This window comes from Chlorocebus sabaeus, chromosome 16 (genome assembly GCF_047675955.1).
Source record: "Chlorocebus sabaeus isolate Y175 chromosome 16, mChlSab1.0.hap1, whole genome shotgun sequence".
Classification (NCBI taxonomy): Eukaryota; Metazoa; Chordata; class Mammalia; order Primates; family Cercopithecidae; genus Chlorocebus; species Chlorocebus sabaeus.
This window is the reverse complement of record NC_132919.1, coordinates 57718575-57739584: the sequence shown is the minus strand read 5'-3', so window position 1 is coordinate 57739584 and position 21010 is coordinate 57718575. Positions and strand designations below refer to the sequence as shown.

The following is a 21010-nucleotide window of genomic DNA, read 5'->3' as shown; positions in this document are numbered from 1 at the left end:
GGCTGTGATAGCCTGGAAATCCTGACTGAAACCAAACTGCTACATTTCCAGCTAAGAAATCAATGCTGTGAAAAACCTCAGTATCTGAAAGGGTTAAATATGGTGCCCACGTGACTACTCTTCTTTCTTTCTATGAATTAATGTGTGTGCCAGAAAATATTTGCGAATAAAAAACAATTACATAATCCCATTGTCATGAATGTGGTTATTTGTCTCTGAGCGTTAAGACTGATTTTTTTCCACCACTGAACATCTTGGTGTAAATATCAGAGAAAAAATATACCACCCACCGTAATAATATAAAACATCTAATTAGCTTAAATTGTTCTCAATAGGAAATTGTATAATTTGAAAATAATAAATTGGTTATAAAAAGCCAATCATTTCTCAGTCAGATAAAATTCCTGTTATTCACAGAACAAATTTTTCTAATTTGTTGCACTAGGCAACAAATTAGATCAAAATTTTTAAAAAGTATACTAAATAAGATCAGTGAAAATCTTTCTGTAAGTTTTCTTGATGAAAATATTCTCAAGCCATTTAAAAACAATTCAAAACTCAGAAAATTGTGCAACCTGCAATGCTTACAATTCCTCTGGCAGTAAAATTAAAAACAAAGAAGAGTAAGTAATTCAAATAACTTTGGAAATAGTTCATACTTATAAAGAAGCATCATAATGTTACATTTATTTTTATTTATTCAATAGCCTATTAGATAATGTCACTGTTTGTCCAAACATGCTTTAGTTATGAGGTAAAAATACAAATTCTTAGTTCTTCAATTGGTTATTTAGTCATACAAAATAAAACAGATGATTTGAAAAGTCAAAATGACTCGTTAATAACTTACTACATTTAATGGTTTCTACGTAAATGTCTGGCATTCCTATTTATAGTCTTACGTTATATTTCTATATGCAAAATAACCACAATTTTAGAGGTTAACTTACTCTCAGGAAAGCTGGAGGAAAAATCTAGAAACACAGTTCATCCATGGGTCTCTGCATGTTCTGGAGAAGAATTCACATTCCTTTTGGGTCACTACTACATCATGCTTTTAATTTCACGTTCATTGTGAATAGTTTCTGTTTTATACTGATTTCCAAGGAGAATTTGGTCTCAGTTCAGCCAGGCTGCCAAAATATCTTCTGCTCACGTGGTGATTTCTTTGCTGTTTTCCATTTCTTTGTTTCCTGCTAGTTCCTCAGCAGGGAGTTTGTCATTGCAGATGGTTGGCTGGACATATCAAAACATTAGGAACTATTAAACCAAGAAGAATCTAGCCTTTCTCAATCGGCCTTTTCATACAAGGCCCTAATGGGAGAATGACCCCAACACAATGATTTAAACAAAGATAAGTGAGAACCTAATCCAGAGAAGAGTAGAGCAGAGCAAAGTGGAAAATAGACACACACATATATATATATGTATAAAGCAATAATGCAATGTTATTTTTTTCAGGGTAACAAAGGAAACTCTGAGTTTTCATCTGCACCTCAGTTTCATTGTGTGCATACTAATTATAGCATCTTTCATGGTACTGAAGCGAGGAGAATCTTTAAAGAAATCTCACATAACAATTATCTGTGTTCCCAAAGCCTCCAGGTTTGTCACTTCTGCAACAGTTCCCATGAAACAAACTACTTTCTCCACCAGTAACTACTGAATTTTAGAATGTCCTGCTTTCCAGTATTGTTAGAGAAACATTTTTAACTGGTAATAGATGCCATTCTGTCTATTTTTGAGCATCTTGTGTAAGTAGAAGAAAAGACTGTTCCAAAATTCTTAAAATTCATGGAGTTTATCTTTGGCTGAAGAGGATGGGGTAAAGGACCACTATCTTTCTGCTTACAGCCGGTAAGTCTGTTAAATTCTTCTGTACTGTAATTTCTTCCTGAACACACAGCTGAAAGGGAAACAATAAATGCATGCAATTCTTAAATTAGCCTCTTATCTGTGTCCCATGGACCATGACAACCAAATGAAATCTTCCTCACCCATTTCCCATTCTCTCAATATTGATGCAATTATATTTATCCTTTTTCTAATTATATGGGATCCAGAATTTGCTCAGCAAGCAGTCTGTGGAAGTAGGCTGAACTCCTGAATCCATGAAACTGTCAAACTTTAAAAAAAAAAAAAAAAAAAAAAAAAGACTTCTGATTGTTTCCGTATGTCTACAGAAAAGGTTGGATGCAGAAAATACAAAATTATCACATTTAATAACATCACCAACATTTTGTGCGCAGAGAATATAATTTAGGAATTTTTTTTTTTTTCCAGTAACTTGTTTCCTAGAAGAACTTTGTACCTAGGTTAGAGCTTATGAGTTCTGGCCCTAGTGGACTTTGACTTTCGGTTCTAAATTCTGTTTTCAATATATTTCCTTCAATGTACCACACTGTAATCTCTTTGGCACTATAACAGAGCAAACTCCCTCTCATTGATCTTCTTTTTAATATTTTCTAGATTAAATAATATTTATTTACTTTTTTTTTTTTTTTTTGGAAACGGAGTCTCCGTCTGTCACCCAGGCTGGAGTGCAGTGGCGCTATCTCGGCTCAATGGAACCTCCGCCTCCCGGGTTCAAGCGATTCTCCTGCCTCAGCCTCCACAGTAGCTGGGACTACAGGTGCCCGCCACCACAGTCAGCTAATTTTTGTGTATTTTTAGTAGAGACGGGTTTTCACCATTTTGGTCAAGCTGGTCTGGAACTCCTGACCTCAAATGATCCGCCTGCTTTGGTTCCACATAGTGCTGGGATTACAGGCGTGAGCCACTGCGCCCGACCTATTTACTCTTCTAAAGAAGCTTTTGAATCAATTTACCAATTCAAAAATAATCCCATGGAAGTTCAAAAATGAAATGGCACTGATTTTATACCGTAATGTATACTTTTTTTAGCAAGTACATATAGCATTTATTGTGTCTAAGACATACTTAAATATTAAAACATTTAATCCACATAATAATCCCAAGAGGTAGACATTATTCTAATCACCCCATTTTACGAACCAGAAGGGTGAGGCCCAGGGAGTTATGTAACTTGACCAAATTCACACAGATGGTGAGTAGCGGAAACTAAGTTAAAATTCAGACTATCTGTAGAGTCTATGAGCTCAAATTACAAATGCTATGCTGTCTCATTTGTATATGTCTCTGTTTATTCCATTATTCTTACTATGTGTACATATTTTACAATTTTCCTGGCCTTTTGTTTCATTTATTTTGCAGCAGTGTTCTCCAGTGCCAGAAACCTTACGAATTTCATGTGATGTGTTTTGCACCACACTAAAACATTCTTCTTGGAATCCTTGCTGGCTATTTGTAAGGAGGACTTGTCACCCCATGACCTGTGTGCAGCCCTTCTCAACACTGTGCAGAAACAGAAAACTTGGTCTGTAAAGAGAGAAGGATGAAGGGGTCCAGCTGCCTGATAAAGAAAGACTGAGAATGTCTGCTTGTTTCCCAGGGGCTTTTATCTTCTTGCTTTCAATTCTTTCTCAGATCCGGCTGCACTGACTGCATGTGAGTTTTATCAGATATCCTCCAAACATGTCTCTTTGTTTTCGCTCTCTCTCTGTCTCTCTGTCTCTCTCTCTCTCTTTCTTTTTTGGTGGCGTGATCTCCACTCACTGCAAGCTTCACCTCTCAGGTTCACGCCCTTCTCCTGCCTCAGCCTCCCGAGTAGCTGAGACTACAGGCGCCTGCCACCACGCCCGGCTAATTTTTTGTATTTTTAGTAGAGACGGGATTTCACCATGTTAGCTAGGATGGTCTGGATCTCCTGACCTCGTGATCCACCCGCCTCGGCCTCCAAAGTGCTGGGATTACAAGCCTGAGCCACTGCACCTGGCCCTCTTTGTTTCTTAAAAATGTAATAAATTCTACTTGGTCTTGTTTTGTGCTTTTATTTTTTGCCTTGAAATATCCTTTGTGTGACATATTCCTGCCCTCCACTTTTATTTGCAATTTGCATTTCTCAGATATATTTTGACAGACTCTTATTACACGCCTGAAGGATGCCCGTTGAAATAGTATAACTGCATTTCTCTTTTTACCTTGTCTGCCAATCTTCTGCTTTCCATGGGCAAGGCAGGGAAGGGGATATAAGTCCTTAGGTTACCCAATCCTTTTCTTCCAATCATCTTATTTTACGGTCTCTTTAAATTATGCTTTCCTGTTATTTCCCATGTATCCATTTCTATAGTGACTGTGTTTTCTCTGTTCCTTTTTTCAGGTTCCCCTTTTCCTTTTTCCCCACCTGTCATCCATAAAGTTCTGGATCAGTATTTTGTTCTACTAGTGATTACCCTCAAATGTTAACAAACATATCAGAATCTACACTACTCTAGCAATATAAAAAATGAGCCTATGTCTCTATCCATCTTTCTCCCCTATCTTCCTGTTCCTTATAGGATACACCCGTTAGCATATTTGAACTTAAAACGTTAGTTCTACTCCTTGCTAACTGCAATGCAGGGCAAGTAACTTACCTTGGAGCCCCAATGATTTACGCAGGGAGCTTCAGTTTTCTCATCTGTGAGATCCAGAGGACACAATAGTATTTAACAAGGGTTGTTTTAGAATTTAGAAATTTAGAATTGGGGTGGAGGGGAGATGGTAGGGATTAAAGAAAATAACATATGTAAAGTATTGAGTGCAGTACCTTGCAATGAGGGATGACTCACCAAATATTAGAGACTATACTCTCCACGGCCGTGTCAAAATTGGACATTATAGGTGTTTGTAAATTTTACTAGTCTGATTAATAAAACTTAGTACCACTTTGATAACTTATATTTCCTAGTGTTGTCAAGAATATTTTAATATAATTTTTGGCCATTTGTAAATTTATTTTACTATAAAGAATCTGTTCATTTTCACCATCTGTATTTTTGTTACGCTGTTATTCTATTATTGTTTTCTGTTTTTGTTTATGCTCTGACTGAAAATGTCTTATATTTCTCACTTTAAAAATAGCATGTTATTGCTTTCTCAGCCAGATATGATGATAAAGTGCTTTTGGTACTCGTAAGTTTGAGGTTTTCTGTTTTTCTTGCGAAGACATCTTAGGGTTTTCTCTTTAACCACAAGTGCAGGGAATTTCACGACAGTGTGCTCAGGTATAGTTTTTTGGATTTTGTCCTACATGGCACTTTGTGTTCACTTGTACCAAAATACCACACAGTGGAATTTTGTAAGATAATAGCAAAATTTTTATTGCTATTTCTATTTCTATTGTTGAACTATGCTAATGTGAATGCTCCCAAACGGCCACCCAGTTTTTGTGCTTGAAACTCAGAGCCCTTGTGGTGTAGGGACCCAAGGGAATCTCCTGGTCTGTGGGTTGTGAAGACCATAAGAAAAGCATAGTATCTGGGCTGGAGTGCACCGTCCCTCAAGGCATAGTCCCTCACGGCTTCCCTTGTCTAGGGGAGGGACTTCCTTGACTCCTTGTTCTTCCTGGGTGAGGTGATGGCCCACCCTGCTTCTGCTCCCCCTCCGTGGGCTGCACCCGCTGTCTAACCAGTCCCAATGAGATTGTTTTTGAAGCTATTAACTTGGGTTTTATTAGGATTTTATTAGGATTATATTTAGGAGCAGATTCATGAATATGAAAACGGAAGATCAGAATAAAACAAAAGAAGGGACCAAAAGAAAAATGGAAAAAGAACTAAACTATTTCAACTCTGTTGTAGAGAGATTTAGTGCTGACTTTACTCCCTATTTCCCTAACACACCCCTTGTAGAAGAAGCTGACCACTGTGTGGTCATCATTAGTTTGCACAATCAATATTTATTTAGTTCACTAATATATTTATTAGTTGTTAACATTCAACTACTTCTTTCTGGATTCAGTCTTTTTTCCTTCTTGGAGGATATTTATTAGTAGTTCTTTCAGATACGTCCATAAAATAGAAATCTCAGTTTTTTGGGATAAAGATATATCTATTTTATCCTTACACATGAATTATATTTTAGCTGGTTTGTCAATCAGCCTTTGCCAAAACACCCTAAAACTTACTGGCTTAAAATAGCAATCTCCTTTTAGCTTTGTTTTCCTGTTTCATTTCTGGCATCTGGATATTTATTTTTCTTTGGATGTGATCTCTGTTTTTGTTACTTCTTATTAACCATTTTATTTATATCCTTGTTGAAGGAGCCGTTTGGGAAGACACTGAGTTAGCTGCAGGAACTTTTTTTGTACCCCGGTGGCACCTGGAATGCCAGTGAGACAGAACCATTCACTCCCCTGGAAAGGGGGCTGAAGCCAGGGAGCCAAGTGGGCTAGCTCAGCAGATCACACCTTCATGGAGCCCAGCAATGTAAGATCCACTAGCTTGAAATTCTCACTGCCAGCACAGCAGTCTGAAGTCGACCTGGGATGCTCAAGCTTGGTGAGGGGAGGGGTGTCTGCCATTACTGAGGCTTGAATAGGTTCCTCTCACAGTGTAAACAAAGCAGCCAGGAAGTTCAAGCTGGGTGGAGCCCATCACAGCTCAGCAAACACCATAGCCAGACTGCCTCTCTAGATTCCTCCTCTCTGGGCAGGGCATCTCTGAAAGAAAGGCAGCAGCCCCAGCCAGGGGCTTATAGATAAAACTCCCATCTCCCTGGGACACAGCACCGGGGGGAAGGGGTGGCTGTGGGCACAGCTTCAGCAGACTTAAAACATTTCTGCCTGCTCGCTCTGAAGAGAGCAGTGGATCTCCCAGCACAGTGTTCGAGCTCTGCTAAGGGACAGATTGCCTCCTCAGGTGAGTCCCTGACACCTGTGCCTCCTGACAGGGAGACCTCTTCCAGCAGGGGTTGACAGACACCTCATACAGAAGATCTCCAGTTAACATCTGGCAGGTGCCCCTCTGGGACAAAGCTTCCAGAGGAAGGAGCAGGCAGCAATCTTTGCTGTTCTGCAGCCTCCGCTGGTGATACCCAGGCAAACGGGGTCTGGAGTGGACCCCCAGCAAACGCCAATAGACCTGCAGAAGAGGGGCCTGACTGTTAGAAGGAAAACTAACAAACAGAAAGCAATAGCATCAATATCAACAAAAAGGATGACCACGCAAAAACTCCATCCAAAGGTCACCAACAGCAAAGACCAAAGGTGGATAAATCCAGGAAGATGAGGAAAAACCAGTGCACAAAGGCTGAAAATTCCAAAAACCAAAATGCCTATTCTTCTCCAAAAAAACAAAACTCCTTGCCAGCAAGGGAACAAAACTGGATAGAGAATGAGTTTGATGAATTGACAGAAGTAGGCTTCAGAAGGTGGGTAATAACAAACTCCTCCGAGCTAAAGGAGCATGTTCTAACCCAATGCAAGAAAGCTAAGAACCTTGCTAAAAGGTTAGAGGAATTGCTAACTAGAATAACCAGTTTAGAGAAGAACATAAATGACCTGATGGAGCTGAAAAACACAGCACAAGAACTTTGTGAAGCATACACAAGTATTAATAGTTGAATCAATCAAGTGGGAGAAAGGACATCAAAGGTTGAAGATCAACTTAATGAAATAAAGCATGAAGACAAGATTAGAGAAAAAAGAATGAAAAGGAATGAACACAGTCTCCAAGAAATATGGGACTATGTGAAAAGACCAAACCTACACTTTATTTGTGTACCTGAAAATGACGGGGAGAATGGAAACAAGTTGGAAAACACTCTTTGGGATATTAACCAGGAGAACTTCACCAACCTAGCAAGACAGGCCAACATTCAAATTTAAGAAATACAGAGAACACCACAAAGATACTCTTCAGGAAGATCAACCCCAAGACACATAATTGTCAGATTCACCAAGGTTGAAATGAGGGAAAAAATGTTAAGCGCAGCCAGAGAGAAAGGTCAGTTTACCCACAAAGGGAAGCCCATCAGACTAACAGTGTATCAGCAGAAACCCTACAAGCCAGAAGAGAGTCGGGGACAATATTCAACATTCTTAAAGAAAATAATTTTCAACCCAGAATTTCATATCCAGCCAAACTGGATTTCATAAGCAAAGGAGAAATAAAATCCTTTACAGACAAGCAAATGCAGAGGGATTTTGTCACCACCAGGCCTGCCTTACAAGAGTTCCTGAAGGAAGCACTAAATATGGAAAGGAAAAACTGGTACCAGTCACTGCAAAAACATATCAAAATGTAAAGATCATCAATGCTATGAAGAAACTGCATCAACTAATGGGCAAAATACCAGCTAGCATCATAATGACAGGATCAAATTCACACATAATAATATTAACCCTAAATGTAAATGGGCTAAATGCCCCCAACTAAAAGACACAGACTGGCAAATTGGATAAAGAGTCAAGACCCATCTCACATGCAAAGACACACATAGGCTCAAAATGAACGGATGGAGGAATATTTACCAAGCAAATGGAAAGCAAAAAAAGAAAAAAAATAATCAGGGGTTGCAATCCTAGTCTCTGATAAAACAGACTTTAAACCAATAAAGATCAAAAGAGACAAAGAAGGGCATTACATAATGGTAAAGGGATCAATGCAACAAGAAGAGCTAACTATCCTAAACATATATGCATCCAATACAGGAGCACCCAGATTCATAAAGCAAGTCCTTACAGACTTACAAAGAGACTTAGACTCCCACACAATAATAGTGGCAGACTTTAACACTGCATTGTCAATATTAGAAAGATCAACAAGACAGAAAATTAACAAGGATATTCAGGACGTGAACTCAGATCTAGACCAAGTGGTCCTAATAGACATCTACAGAACTCTCCACCTCAAGTCAACAGAATATACATCCTGAGAGCACCACACAGCACTTATTCTAAACTCGACCACATAATTGGAAGTACAACACTCCTCAGCAAATGCAAAAAAATGGAAATCATAACAAACAGTCTTTCAGACCACAGTGCAATCAACTTAGAACTCAGGATTAAGAAATTCACTCAAAACTGCACAACTACATGGAAACTGAACAACCTGCCCTGAATGACTACTGGCTAAATAACAAAATTAAAGCAGAAATAAATAAGTTCTTTGAAACCAATGAGAACAAAGACACAATGTACCAGAATCTCTGGGACACATCTAAAGCGGTGTTTAGAAGGAAATTTATAGCACTAAATGCCCACAAGAGAAAGCAGGAAAGATCTAAAATTGACACCCTAACATCACAATTAAAAGAACTAGAGAAGCAAGAGCAAACAAATTCAAAAGGAAGCAGAAGACAAGAAATAACTAAGATCAGAGCAAAACTGAAAGAGATAGAGACAGCCTTAAACTCCTGGGCTTAAACAATCCTCCCACCTCAGCCTCCTGGGTAGCTTGGATTACAAGCACATACCACCACACCTAGCTAACTTTCCCTTTTTTTTTTGTTTTGGAATTTGTAGTGATAGGGTCTTGCTATGTTGCCCAGGATGGTCTTGAACTCCTGGTCCCAAGTGATCCTCCCACCTCATCTTCCCAAAGCATTAGGATCACAGGTATGAGCCATCATACCTGGCCTCTTTTCTTATTATGCTATAATCAGGTAGTGTGATTTATCACCTGGTTTTCTTAGCTCTTGTGAAGATCTTTTTGTGGATAGTCATTTAAATAGATGTTTTTATAGAAGGACAATCAGTGGTAAGAACTATTCTACCGTCTTGCTCCATTCTCTCCTTAACATCATGGTGATTCTTTTATTCAATTTTATTTAATTTCTATATTTTTCTCTATTATACAAATTTTCTTCATTGACCATAAAAATATTTTTATTTTTATAATTTCAACTTTTATTTTAGATTCAGGAGGTACATGTGAAGCTTTGTTACATGAGTATATTGTATGATGCTGTGTTCGGGATACTAATGATCTAGTCACACAGATCACACAGATAGTGAGTATAGTAAACAATGATTAGTTTCTCCTTGCCTCCTTCCCTGTCTATTAGTCCCCTGGGGAACTATTGTTGCCATCTTTATGTCCATGAATACTCAATATTTAGCTGCCACTTATAAGTGAGAACATGTGGTATTTGGTTTTCTGTTCCTGCATTACTACACTTAGGATAACGGCTTCTAGCTGTGTCCATGTTGTTGCAAAGGATATGATTTCGTTCCTTTTTATGGCTGAGTATATTTTATGGCTGGGTGTTCCTTTTTATTCCAGGGTATATATGTACTACATTTTATTTATCCAATCCACCACTGATGGGCATCTAGGTTGATTCCATGTCTTTGTTATTGTGAATACTGCTGTGATGAACATATGAGGTCATGTGATTGTTTGGAAATTTATCCATTTACTCTAGGGTTTCTAGTTTGTGTGCATTTTCCTTTGGTCATATACCTAATAATGGGATTGCTGGGTCAAATGGTAGTTCTATTTTAAGTTCTTTGAGAAATCTCCAACCTGCTTTCCACAGTGGCAGTGTTCCCTTTTCTCCACAGACTTGCTGGTATCTGCTGTATTTTAACTTCTTAATAATAACAATTCTCTCTGGTATAATATGGTATCTCATTGTGGATTTGATTTGCATTTCTCTGATGATTAGCAATGTTGAGCATTTTTGATGTTTGTTGGCTGCTTGTATGTCTTCCTTTGAGAAGTGTCTGTTCATGTTTTTTACCACTTTTTAATGGGATTATTGGTTTTTTGCTTGTTGAAATAAGTTCCTTATAGATTCTTGATATTAGACCTTTGTCAGATGAATAGGTTATGAATATATTCTCCCACTCTCTAGGTTGTCTATTTACTCTGTCAATAGTTTCTTTTGCTCTGCAGAAGTTCTTTGGTTTACTTAGGTCTCACTTGTCCATTTTTTGTTTTGTTGCAATTGCTTTTGAGGACTTAGTCATAAATTCTTTCCTAAGGCAGATGTCCAGAATGGTGTTTCCTAGGTTTTCTCATAGGATTCTTACAGTTTGAAGTCTTACATTTAAATCTTTGATTCATATTGAGTTAAATTTTGTATATGGTGAAAGGTGGGGGTCCATTTTCATTATTCTGCATATTGCTAGCCAACTATCCCAGCACCATTTATTAAATAAGGAGTCCTTTCCCAATCGCTTATTTTTGTCTGTTTGTCAAAGAACAGATGGTTATTGGTGTGTGGCTTTATTTCTGCATTCTCTATTCTGTTCCATTGGTCTATATGTCTTTTTTGTACAAGTATCATGCTGTTTTGGTTACTGTAGCCTTATAGTATAGTTTGAAGTCAAGTAATGTGATGCCTCTGGCTTTGTTCTTTTTGCTTATGGTTGTTTTGGTCATTCAGACTTTTTTATATAAATTTTAAAATATTTTTTCTAATTCCATGAAAAATGACGTTAATAGTTTGGTAGAAATAGTGTCAAATCTGTAGATTGCTTTGGGGAGTATGGCCATTTTAACTATATTTATTATTTCAATCCATAAGCATGTTATATTTTTCTGTGTCATCTATGATTTCTTTCAGCAGTGTTTTGTAATTCTCCTTACAGAGATCTTTCACCTTCTTGATTAGATAAGCTAGATGTATTCCTTGGTATTTATTTTTTGTGTGGCCATCTGTTTGCATACTTTTTATTTCCTTTTCTTGCCTCATTACTCTGGCAAGAACTTCAGTACTATGTTGAACAGGAGTGGTGAAAGTGAGCATCCTTGTCTCGTTCCAGTTGTCAAAGGGAATGGTTCCATCTTTTGCCCATTCAGTATAATGCTGGCTGTGGGTTTGTCATTGATAGCTCCTATTATTTTGAGGTAAGCTCCTTCAATGCCTATTTTGTTGAGGGTTTTTGTCATGAAGGGATGTTGGATTTAATCACAGGTTTTTCCCACACCTAATTATATACTCATATGGTTTTATTTTTAATTCTCTTTATGTGGTAAATCACATTTATTGATTTGTGTATGTTGAACCAAGCTTGTATGCCAGGAATTAAGGCAAGTTAATCATGGTAAACTAAATTATTGATGTGCTGTTAAATTCAGTTTGCTTATGTTTTGCTGAGGATATTTGCATCTATATGCATCGGGGATATTGTTCTGTAGTTTTCTTTGTTGTTGTGTCTTTGCCAGGTTCTGGTATTAGGGTGATGCTGGCTTCATAAAGTGAGTTAGGGAGTAGTCCCTCATCTGTGAATTTTTAGAATAGTTTCAGTAAAATTGCTGAGCTCTTTTTTGTAAGTCTGATAGAATTCAGTTGTGAATCCATTTGGTCTGGGTCTTTTCTTGGTTGGTAGGTTTTTCATTACTGGTTCAATTCTGGAACTTGGTACTGGTCTGCTAGGGTTTCAATTTCTTCCTGGTTGGATCTTGGGAGATTGCATGTTTCCAGGAATTTATCCATTTCCTCTAGATGTTCTAGTTTGTGTGCATAGAGGTGTTCATAATAGTCTCAGAGGAGCTTTTGTATTTCTGTGGGATCAGTGGTAATGTTGCCGTTGTCATTTCTGATTGTGCTTATTTGGATCTTCTCTCTCTCTTTTTTTTTTTTCTTTTTTAGTCTAGCTAGTTGTCCATTGATCTTGTTTATCCATTCAAAAAACCAATTTTTGGTTTCATTTATTCTTCGTGTGGATTTTTGGGCCTCAATTTTGTTAGTTCTGCACTGATTTTAGTTATTTCTTTTCTTCTGCTAGTTTTGGGGTTTTGTTCTTGTTCTTCTAGCTCCACAAGGTGTTATGTTAGAGTGTTAATTTGACATCTTTCTAACTTTTTAAGGTAGGTATTTAGTGCTATAAACTTCCCTCTTATCACTGCTTTTGCTGCATTCCAGAGATTTTGGTATGTTGTATCTCTGCTTTCATTTATTTCAAAAGATTTTTTTATTTCTGCCTTAATTTTGTCATTTAGTCAAAAGTCATTCAGGAGAAAGTTTTTAAATTTCCATGTAATTCCATGATTTGGGGAGATCTTGGTATTGCTTTCTATTTTTATTCCACTGTGTCTGCGAGTATGGTTGGTATGATTTCAACTTTTAAAACTGTGTTGAGACTTGCTTTATGTCTGAGTATGTGGTCAATCTTGGAGTATGTTCTGTGTACAGATGAGAAGAATGTGTATTCTGTGGTGATCAGCGGAGTATTCTCTAGATGTCTATTAGGTCCAATTAGTCAAGTGTCAAATTGAAGTCCAAAATTTCTTGTTAGTTTTCTACCTCAATGGTCAGTTTAACACTGTCAATGGGATGTTGAAGTTCCCTACTACTACTGTTTGTCTCGCTAAGTCTTTTCATAGGTCTAGAAATCATTGTTTTAAGAATCTGGGTACTCCAATGTTGGCTGCATATATATTTGGGATAATTAACTCTTCTTGATGAATTGAACCCCTTATCATTATGTACAATATGTGAACACCAAAAAAATCACAGAAGGAATACTGCTTGGTCTTTGAATTTTTGGGGGGGTGATATTCAGAATTAAATAGCTATTTTTAAGGGAAAGAATAAAGTAATATGTTAAACTGACAGATATTTTAAAATTAAATAATATAAAAGATACGTGGAAAATATATAGATATACATACATGCACATACACTTATATAAGGGAGAAATGATTTTAAAATAATATCAAATCCCATAAAACTATTCAAAGATGACAAGGAAAATTAGCACCCCCTGAAAACAATAAGTTAATGTTGTTCAAATACTACTGTGACTCCCTTTATTTTCAAAAGGTATCATGGAACTACTTTTCAATGTGAGTGCTTGCCTACTTGTATGTCTAAGGACCTCCCAATACTTGGGAGGTGTTTTTTTTTGTTTTGAGACAGAGTCTCGCTCTGTCACCTAGGCTGGAGTACACTGGCACGATCTTGGCTCTTTGCAACCTCCTGGGTTCAAGCAATTCTCCTCCCTCAGCCTCCCGAATAGCTAGGACTACAGGCAAATGCCAACGACTGGCTCATTTTTGTATTTTTATTAGAGATGGGGTTTCACCATATTGGCCAGGCTGGTCTTGAACTCCTGACCTCGTGATCCACCTGCCTTGGCCTCCCAAAGTGCTGGGATTACAGGCGTGAGCCACAGTGCCTTGCCCCATACTTGTGAGTTTTAAAGCAATTTCTGGAACATTTTCAGAAGACTCTTGAGTTGTACTTGCTTATAAAAGAAAACCTGTATACCTGTTGTATCATGAACTTGTGTGAAGTAGTCATGCAACTCTTGGCTACTGAATATACCCTTCACATATTTCAGCAAGAGAATGTTTTCAGTAAAAGGTAAAAAAGTCATTTTTTAAAAAATTCTATGTTTATATAGTTTGATTTCCACAATACCCAGTGCCTGACTCTTTGGGTGGCTTTACTAATATTTTGTATTGCCTTTATCACAGGTTTGCTATCACCTCTATGTTTGAGAGGAAGAATAATTTTTAAATTTATGTATTTATTAACTAAATATACAAAATACACCTGATGTTAATTTTAAATGATCTTTAAAATTAAATGTACTACTAATTATTACATAAAACATAAGTTTATAGGACACCAACAAAAAATTACTAGGTTTGAGGTTTTAAGGTTCATCTGAATGAGGGAGGAGTTTCCATCTCATTGTTGTATCAACTTCTTCATCAAAATTTCCCACTTCCTGCTCTTTAGAAAGCTCTAAGAATACCTAATTAGGAGACAAGGAAGAAGGAAACAAGGAAGAGAGATTATCAAGTTGTTGGTCTTCCAAACGAATAGGAAAATGCATGCTGCTTTCATGTGAAATTTACCAGGATGATACAAAGTCAAACCAGTTGACTTACCTTCTCCAATGTGCACTGAGAGAGGCTGTATTCTTCCAGGTTAAAGTTATGCTTCACTGATGGAAAAAAAAAAAAGACTAGTATTAATAGTAGATGCTTATAATTTATTACCAAGAATTTTTTCAAAATCACAAATAATAAAAATGTAAATCATTAATATAAATAGATAAAGTTGAATAAGCAAATACTTGATATAAGGATGAAATAATGAAAGCCACACAGATTTAATGTAAATACATACTATATTAATATTGATGTTATCATTTTCTCATATTATGTTTCAGTAATATTTGTTTTGGTTTTGCATGCATATGTATTTGGAAGATACATATGTTCTTTGAAGAACTAATCATCAGTAAAAATATTGTTACACATGAGGAAGATCCTATTCCATCCTCTTTAAGAGAACTCAAAACTCCATTCATCCAGTTCATCTGTTATATCACCTCTCTGCTGGACTTCCCCACCAAAAAGTCTGTGTGACAGTTGTCACCAGATTCACATATCCATGTGTGCATACTTCACCATTTATACACTAAGAATCTGCTAGGTGTGAGGCACTCGTAGATGCCAGAAATAGAACAGTCAAGAAAATAGACAAATACTCCTGCCTTGATGTCGTTTGCATTTTAGTGGGAGGAATTAGTGACATTAAATACACAAACACTTAAATATATGATAAAGTTAATGATAGTGGCTTTAAAGAAAAATAAAGCTGATTAAAATAAATAGGGAGCACTAGGCACTCTTTTTTACCCGATAGTCAGAGAAGGCCACAGTAATCAGGTAATAATTGAACCGATGCCTGAAAATGGGAGGAAGAAGCCTGGATGTTTAGGAAGGAGAATTCCAGGAGGAAGGATTAGCAAGTACAAAGTCCTGAGGCAGGAGCTTACATGTCTGGCAGCATTTAGGAAGAACTAGAAAGTCATCTGTCTAGTGTGGAAGGAACAAAGCAGAGATATACATTATGACATATATTATGTCAAACATAATGAGCCAGGCATTGGTCTAGGTGCTTAAAATATTTACTCATTTAATCCTAACAACCTGGCCAAGTGGGCACTAACAGTATCCATCATTGTAGAGACGAACCATCTAGAGATGCAGGGATTGAGTACCTCACCCAACGTCACCCAGCTAGTAAGCAGCAGCCTGGGCTGAGAACCCAGAAAGATGGGCTCTAGAGTTTGAGTTCTTCACCATTATGCTGTGCTGAGAAACTACACCACGATGGTCTGCTGTTGAGAATGATGGGGTCGAAAGCAGAGAAAACGATGACAAGAGAGAGAGTGTGGACAATTTCAATTAGCAAGAGGAGTTACACACAATCCAGGGGACGGTCAAAGTTATCATTCAAATAGGAAGGCCAAATACACGTGCACAGACACAAGGCGGTTGATGGATGGATGGAAACATTCTCTGTTGCTTCTATTTTATTAGTGAAATACAAAGCAAGGGCATCTACTGAGGGAGAAAAGTGGGAAGGAGGTGGATATGTAAGGAAAGAAAGGGAGTAAAGTGATAATTTGGGACACTTGGTGTGAATGGATTATATATATGTAGGCAAAGCAGGCCACACACAGGGGCTTTTAGGGTGGGATGCCATGGCTTCACAGTAAGAACAGTCAAGCATGTGTGTTTCCTGCAGCTTCAGTCCCTGCACTGGAGATTAACCTCTTTAGAGTCAGATTAACCTAAATTGGGGTTATATCACACCATTACCTACCATTAGGATTCTTAAAAATCATGCCCTACAGGCCTGTTTTAAGAAATTGTTACCCAATTAGCTTCCATTAAATTATTATTTTCGTGTGAGTTAATTCTTCAAAAGATTTATTTGAATATGGTGACTCTTACCTGCCTCTAATTTGTGAAAGGCCTGCGATAGAGGGTAAACATCTGCCACGGGCAGCTTATAGGTTAACAAGGAGGAATACCTGAAAATAGGAAGATGTCGTATTCAATTCTGAGTTTCAAGGGGAGAAAATGAGCATCAGAATAAATATGGATATTACCAACAATTTTCTTCTAAAAATAAAAGTAATGCAAATTAATGTATGGCTTAAATATGAAATCACAGCATTGTTTTGAAATGATTTTTGGTATCTGGCTGTTGCAGACAGCTCTCCTGGTAATAACTCAGCATAATTATATATGTGCTCAGCTTATGCAAAACCTTTGCTTGTTGAAAATCTGGTATTCTGAACTATTCTCTCTGAGTAGTTCAAATTAGGTTGGCAATTAACCCAAAATAAGTGTTCATCTTTGTCATCAGAAAGCTAATTCATTGTTTTGTTTTTTTTAATGAATGAATTTTTTTCTTTATTTCTTACGTTTCCAGCAATTCACATTACATTTACAATGGAAAATATAAACATTTAAACAAAAGTAAATTCAGGACTATTTTGTAAAACCATAAATAGTGGCAAATCTTGGAGATGGAGGTTGATATTGGCAAAAGATCTGTAGGGAAGACATATTTACTTTGAAGGCTTTCTAGGCCCTAGGGCCATCCAGAAGTAAGGAAATTGATAGAGCTGGGGCTGCCAATCAAAAAACCTCAGAATCTCCTTGATTCCCCCTCCTCCCAGAAGTCTAACTTGTAAAGAATAACATGAGGTTGGGAGAGTTGGAGTTAGCAGTAGAGGAAGGACATAAAATACTTTAACTAAATACTTCCCTGACCTCTAAGGAAGAGCCGTAATTGATTTGGGGCATCTTGCTTCTGTGTGCTACTTCTGGCTGTAAACCCTCATGCCCTATTCCCAAACAGGGGTTTGGTGCTCCCAGGTGGCACTAAGGTTGACCAGACGTCCAGGATTGGCCCTTTTCAGACCAGCCCCTGCTCTTTCTGTCTTATCATTTTCAATCTTCCCACCTATATCAAAACCGCTTCTCTGATTTGTGACACCAAACGTCTGGGAATGGGACGAAGTTACATGTTCTGATATCTATCTTAGAAAATTTAATTACATTTACACTGGGCTAAAATAAAATAGTAGCTTTTATGTCCTATTTTTTGATGTGCTTATCTCTCCACAGCAATTTCAAATTCAGTTTCTGCTCCACCTTCTTGCCCTCCCCCAAACAACATACAGACGTACACAAACACACACACACAAACACACACACACACAGATATGTGAGCATGCACACACACATACACACACCCCTTTCCAGTCTCCATTTTAAGGTATGAAAATTCCATTAAAGAGAAACTCTTTGATGATCTCAATTGCCATTTGTTTCCTATGGGGAAAAATCACCCTAAATATTTACATCTTTTACATTTTAAATATTTATATATGTTAAGCATTTATAAGGAGGCCCAGGAAGGACACCATTGTGGTCCTGTGTGGGTTTCAGTCATGAGAAGTTCCTTTCCCCAAGTCTTTCCAAGTCCCCCTCTGGAGCTGGGGATCAGCCTGGGATGGCCAAGGAGGGTGTGCCTGGGCTGCCCCAGAGGGACACAGCTTCCTGAGTATGTCTCAATCTCTTATAATCTGGAATACTGAACAAATCAGTTTCTGCGGTCCCTAACTTTTATTATGAAGTAAAATCACTATGAATTTCTCACACAGCTAAAAGGAAACCACTGAGTGGATAAAGCCTCTGTATTTCTTCATAATCAAAAGCCCCTCTCACCTTTCCTGCCCTGCTGCCTGTGGGAAAAGCTTCAGAATCTCAGTGTGGACCAAAGTCACTTGAGAAGGTTCCTTCACTTTCAGCTCTAGAATGTAATCCTTGCCAAGTTTGTTTTTCAGGTGTTGGATGGAGCCAATGCATCTATGGGCAAGAAAGAGAATATGTTGGAAAAAAAAATTGCCCTTAATTTTTTAATGTTATTCTTAAATTTCAAATGGAGAAGAAAAGGTGTCACCAAGGAAGCCAAACGGAAGGGCTCCAGCCACACAGGGATTTTGCCCTTTCCATGGGAAATCTCATGTTGGGCATCAAATGCAGGCTCTGGAAAGACACCCACCTAAGCCTTCCAGACACCAGGATGGCCACACGGTCACACAAGGCCTCTGCCTCAGCCAGATTATGAGTGGTCAGGAGGACACCCCGCTCTGTGTTTTTAACGACTGCCTGGATTGCCTGCCTGAAGTGAGCAAAAAAATTAACAGCATTTAAAATAACTAAGTGCAGAACAAAAACAAGATAAAATACAATATATGAATCACATTCAGATCCGAAATTCAAAAAAAATAGTGCCATGTAAGCACTGACTAGGTTTTTGATAACATAAAGAAAAATTATTAAATATTTTTAGATGTGCTAATCATATTGTAGTTGAGTTAAAAACTCTTTTAAGAGTTAACAAAACTCCTTATCTTCTGAAGATACCAACTGAAATATTGATAAATTAAAGAATATGCTGCTTTGTATTTCCTTCAAAATAATTGGAAGGTGGAGAAAGGAAGTAGGTGAAGATATAGATGAAAGGAGATTGGTTCTATTGATATCTGCTGAAACTTCTCCTTGGGAATAATAGATTCATAAGCGATTCTCTACGTTTGTATAAAATTGCCATAACAAAGTTTTTGTTAAAGTTGGAAAAGTATTGGACAGTGACAAATATGAAACTAGATTGAAGATTTTGTTATTCCAAAGGGTAAATCCTAGATGGGAAAGTAAGAAAAAGAATAAACCTGAGAAAAACTGGAGGAACTAATTTGACAGGTCACATTAAAAAGGAAAAAGAAATCGGAAAATTGTGTCAGGAAGTTAATAGTCTCCAAGGAAACAAAGTAGAAGGAAAAAAAGAGGAAACAGTTATAGACATCTCAATAATTAAAAGGCAAAATATTTTTCTATTTTAACAGTCCACATTAAAAACCTAAAACCCCAAGAAAATGTGAGGTTTTTTAAACCTGAATACCACGTGAACATCATGCAGATTAGATCATCTATTGGTTAAATATTTGTTTTCCTGATAATATAAATTATGTCCCCTGAATCAGGAACCAGTGGGTTTGAGGACTGACTTTCCAAGATCAGTTAAAATATGCAACATTCCCTAATGTGCATCTCGCAGCTCTGGGGTATAATGATGCTCACCACATTTGCTGCTGCCCTGTGGGGTCTATGCCCGTAGACGGTTCATCCAGGAGCAAGATAGGTGAGTTTCCCAGGAGGCTCAGCACAAAGCACAACTGCAATGCAGAAAAACACCCCTGTTTGCTGCCACACCACACCAGCTCTCCATAGAGCATCAGACACCACACATACCTTTCTCATGGTTCCTGTTGTTAATTTCTGCACAGGAACATTCAGCTGCTCATGCAGTTTGAAAGCACTCACTAATCTGATAGAAAACAGAATGAGGACATCTGGTCAAGAGAAGGTTTTTGGAAAATCCAAGCACACAGAACAGTGACAGCATTGGAGGGAAGTTTAGCAATATTATTTTCAAAATCCTAACAATTTTAAAAAAGAGATTGATTTTGGAACATGAAAGATTTTTTTTTTTTTTTTTTTTTTTTTTTTTACTTCATAAACAGTTTTAGGAAAAACTAGAATTCTGAATGAGAAACTGAGAATGGATGATTATTTCATGTCCAGGTTTTTTAAATTAGAAAATTGAAATGGATGATGACTTACGGTGATTCATTCACTTATTCCTTGTCAATTATTTTATACAATCATTTTTTAAAGATTTCTCATTCCTGCATTCAGGGATGCAGGAAGTCAGGTCTTGTCCCTCATCCCTGCTATGCCACTGACACTCTGGAAGGGTGGAGATATCATATTCACTCTCCATTCTTTATTAGTGAATTCATCATCATTGCAACAGTCTCCCTGCATTCTGACACAAAGGAATCGCAGGTCCCGTCTGTACCTTGCGATGGCGAGTCTCGCATCCACTTTCCTGAGCCCCTTGACAGCAGCATACACCTCCAGGTGCTCCCTCGCCGTCAGCACGGGCCACAGCACGTTCTCCTGAGGGCAGTACCCCAGGTGGCCCAAAACTGAACTGCAGCCTTTCAGTTCCACCTAAAAAAATAAAAGAGCTTTAGAAAGGCATGCAACCTTTTTTCCAATAGTGCAATTACTCCAGAAACTGACATAAATAAACGCCTACATTGTTTAACCATCAAATAAATACTATAGAAATTACTTCATATATTTATTACAGAAAATGATTTAAAGTACTAATATAAAAGTATAGTTTTACATGCAAAGGAGAAAAGAGACCTAATAAGCTCAGGTAGTTCCTGAGAAACCGATGAGGAGAAGGTAATTGGTTTCTGGTAATATTCCAAGTCCTGTTATAAACACTTGATGCCCAGTAAAAATTTCAAGAGGGG

At 37.6% G+C, this 21010-nt stretch overlaps 2 protein-coding genes across 3 annotated transcripts in view; both read right to left on the bottom strand.

Annotated features, from left to right (window-relative positions):
• Window positions 1–1495, bottom strand: part of ABCA9 (ATP binding cassette subfamily A member 9) — a 77775-nt gene extending 76280 nt beyond the window's left edge. Inside the window, exon 1 of one of the 2 annotated variants that reach the window (XM_037993246.2) lies at window positions 951–1495. The gene's annotated coding sequence lies outside the window, so the exon portion shown is untranslated. The remainder of the gene's footprint in view (window positions 1–950) is intronic. The other variant, XM_008011980.3, reaches the window with a different exon arrangement.
• Window positions 1496–9730: 8235 nt separating this feature from the next.
• ABCA6 (ATP binding cassette subfamily A member 6) overlaps window positions 9731–21010 on the bottom strand; it is a 64671-nt gene continuing 53391 nt past the window's right edge. The window contains exons 32-39 of the mRNA XM_008011978.3: window positions 20542–20696; window positions 19932–20007; window positions 19761–19855; window positions 18682–18801; window positions 18345–18485; window positions 16557–16636; window positions 14697–14752; window positions 9731–14560 (exon numbers count right to left, since the gene is read on the bottom strand). Coding sequence (XP_008010169.3) covers window positions 14459–14560; window positions 14697–14752; window positions 16557–16636; window positions 18345–18485; window positions 18682–18801; window positions 19761–19855; window positions 19932–20007; window positions 20542–20696 — 825 coding nt within the window. The 3' untranslated portion in view covers window positions 9731–14458. The remainder of the gene's footprint in view (window positions 14561–14696; window positions 14753–16556; window positions 16637–18344; window positions 18486–18681; window positions 18802–19760; window positions 19856–19931; window positions 20008–20541; window positions 20697–21010) is intronic.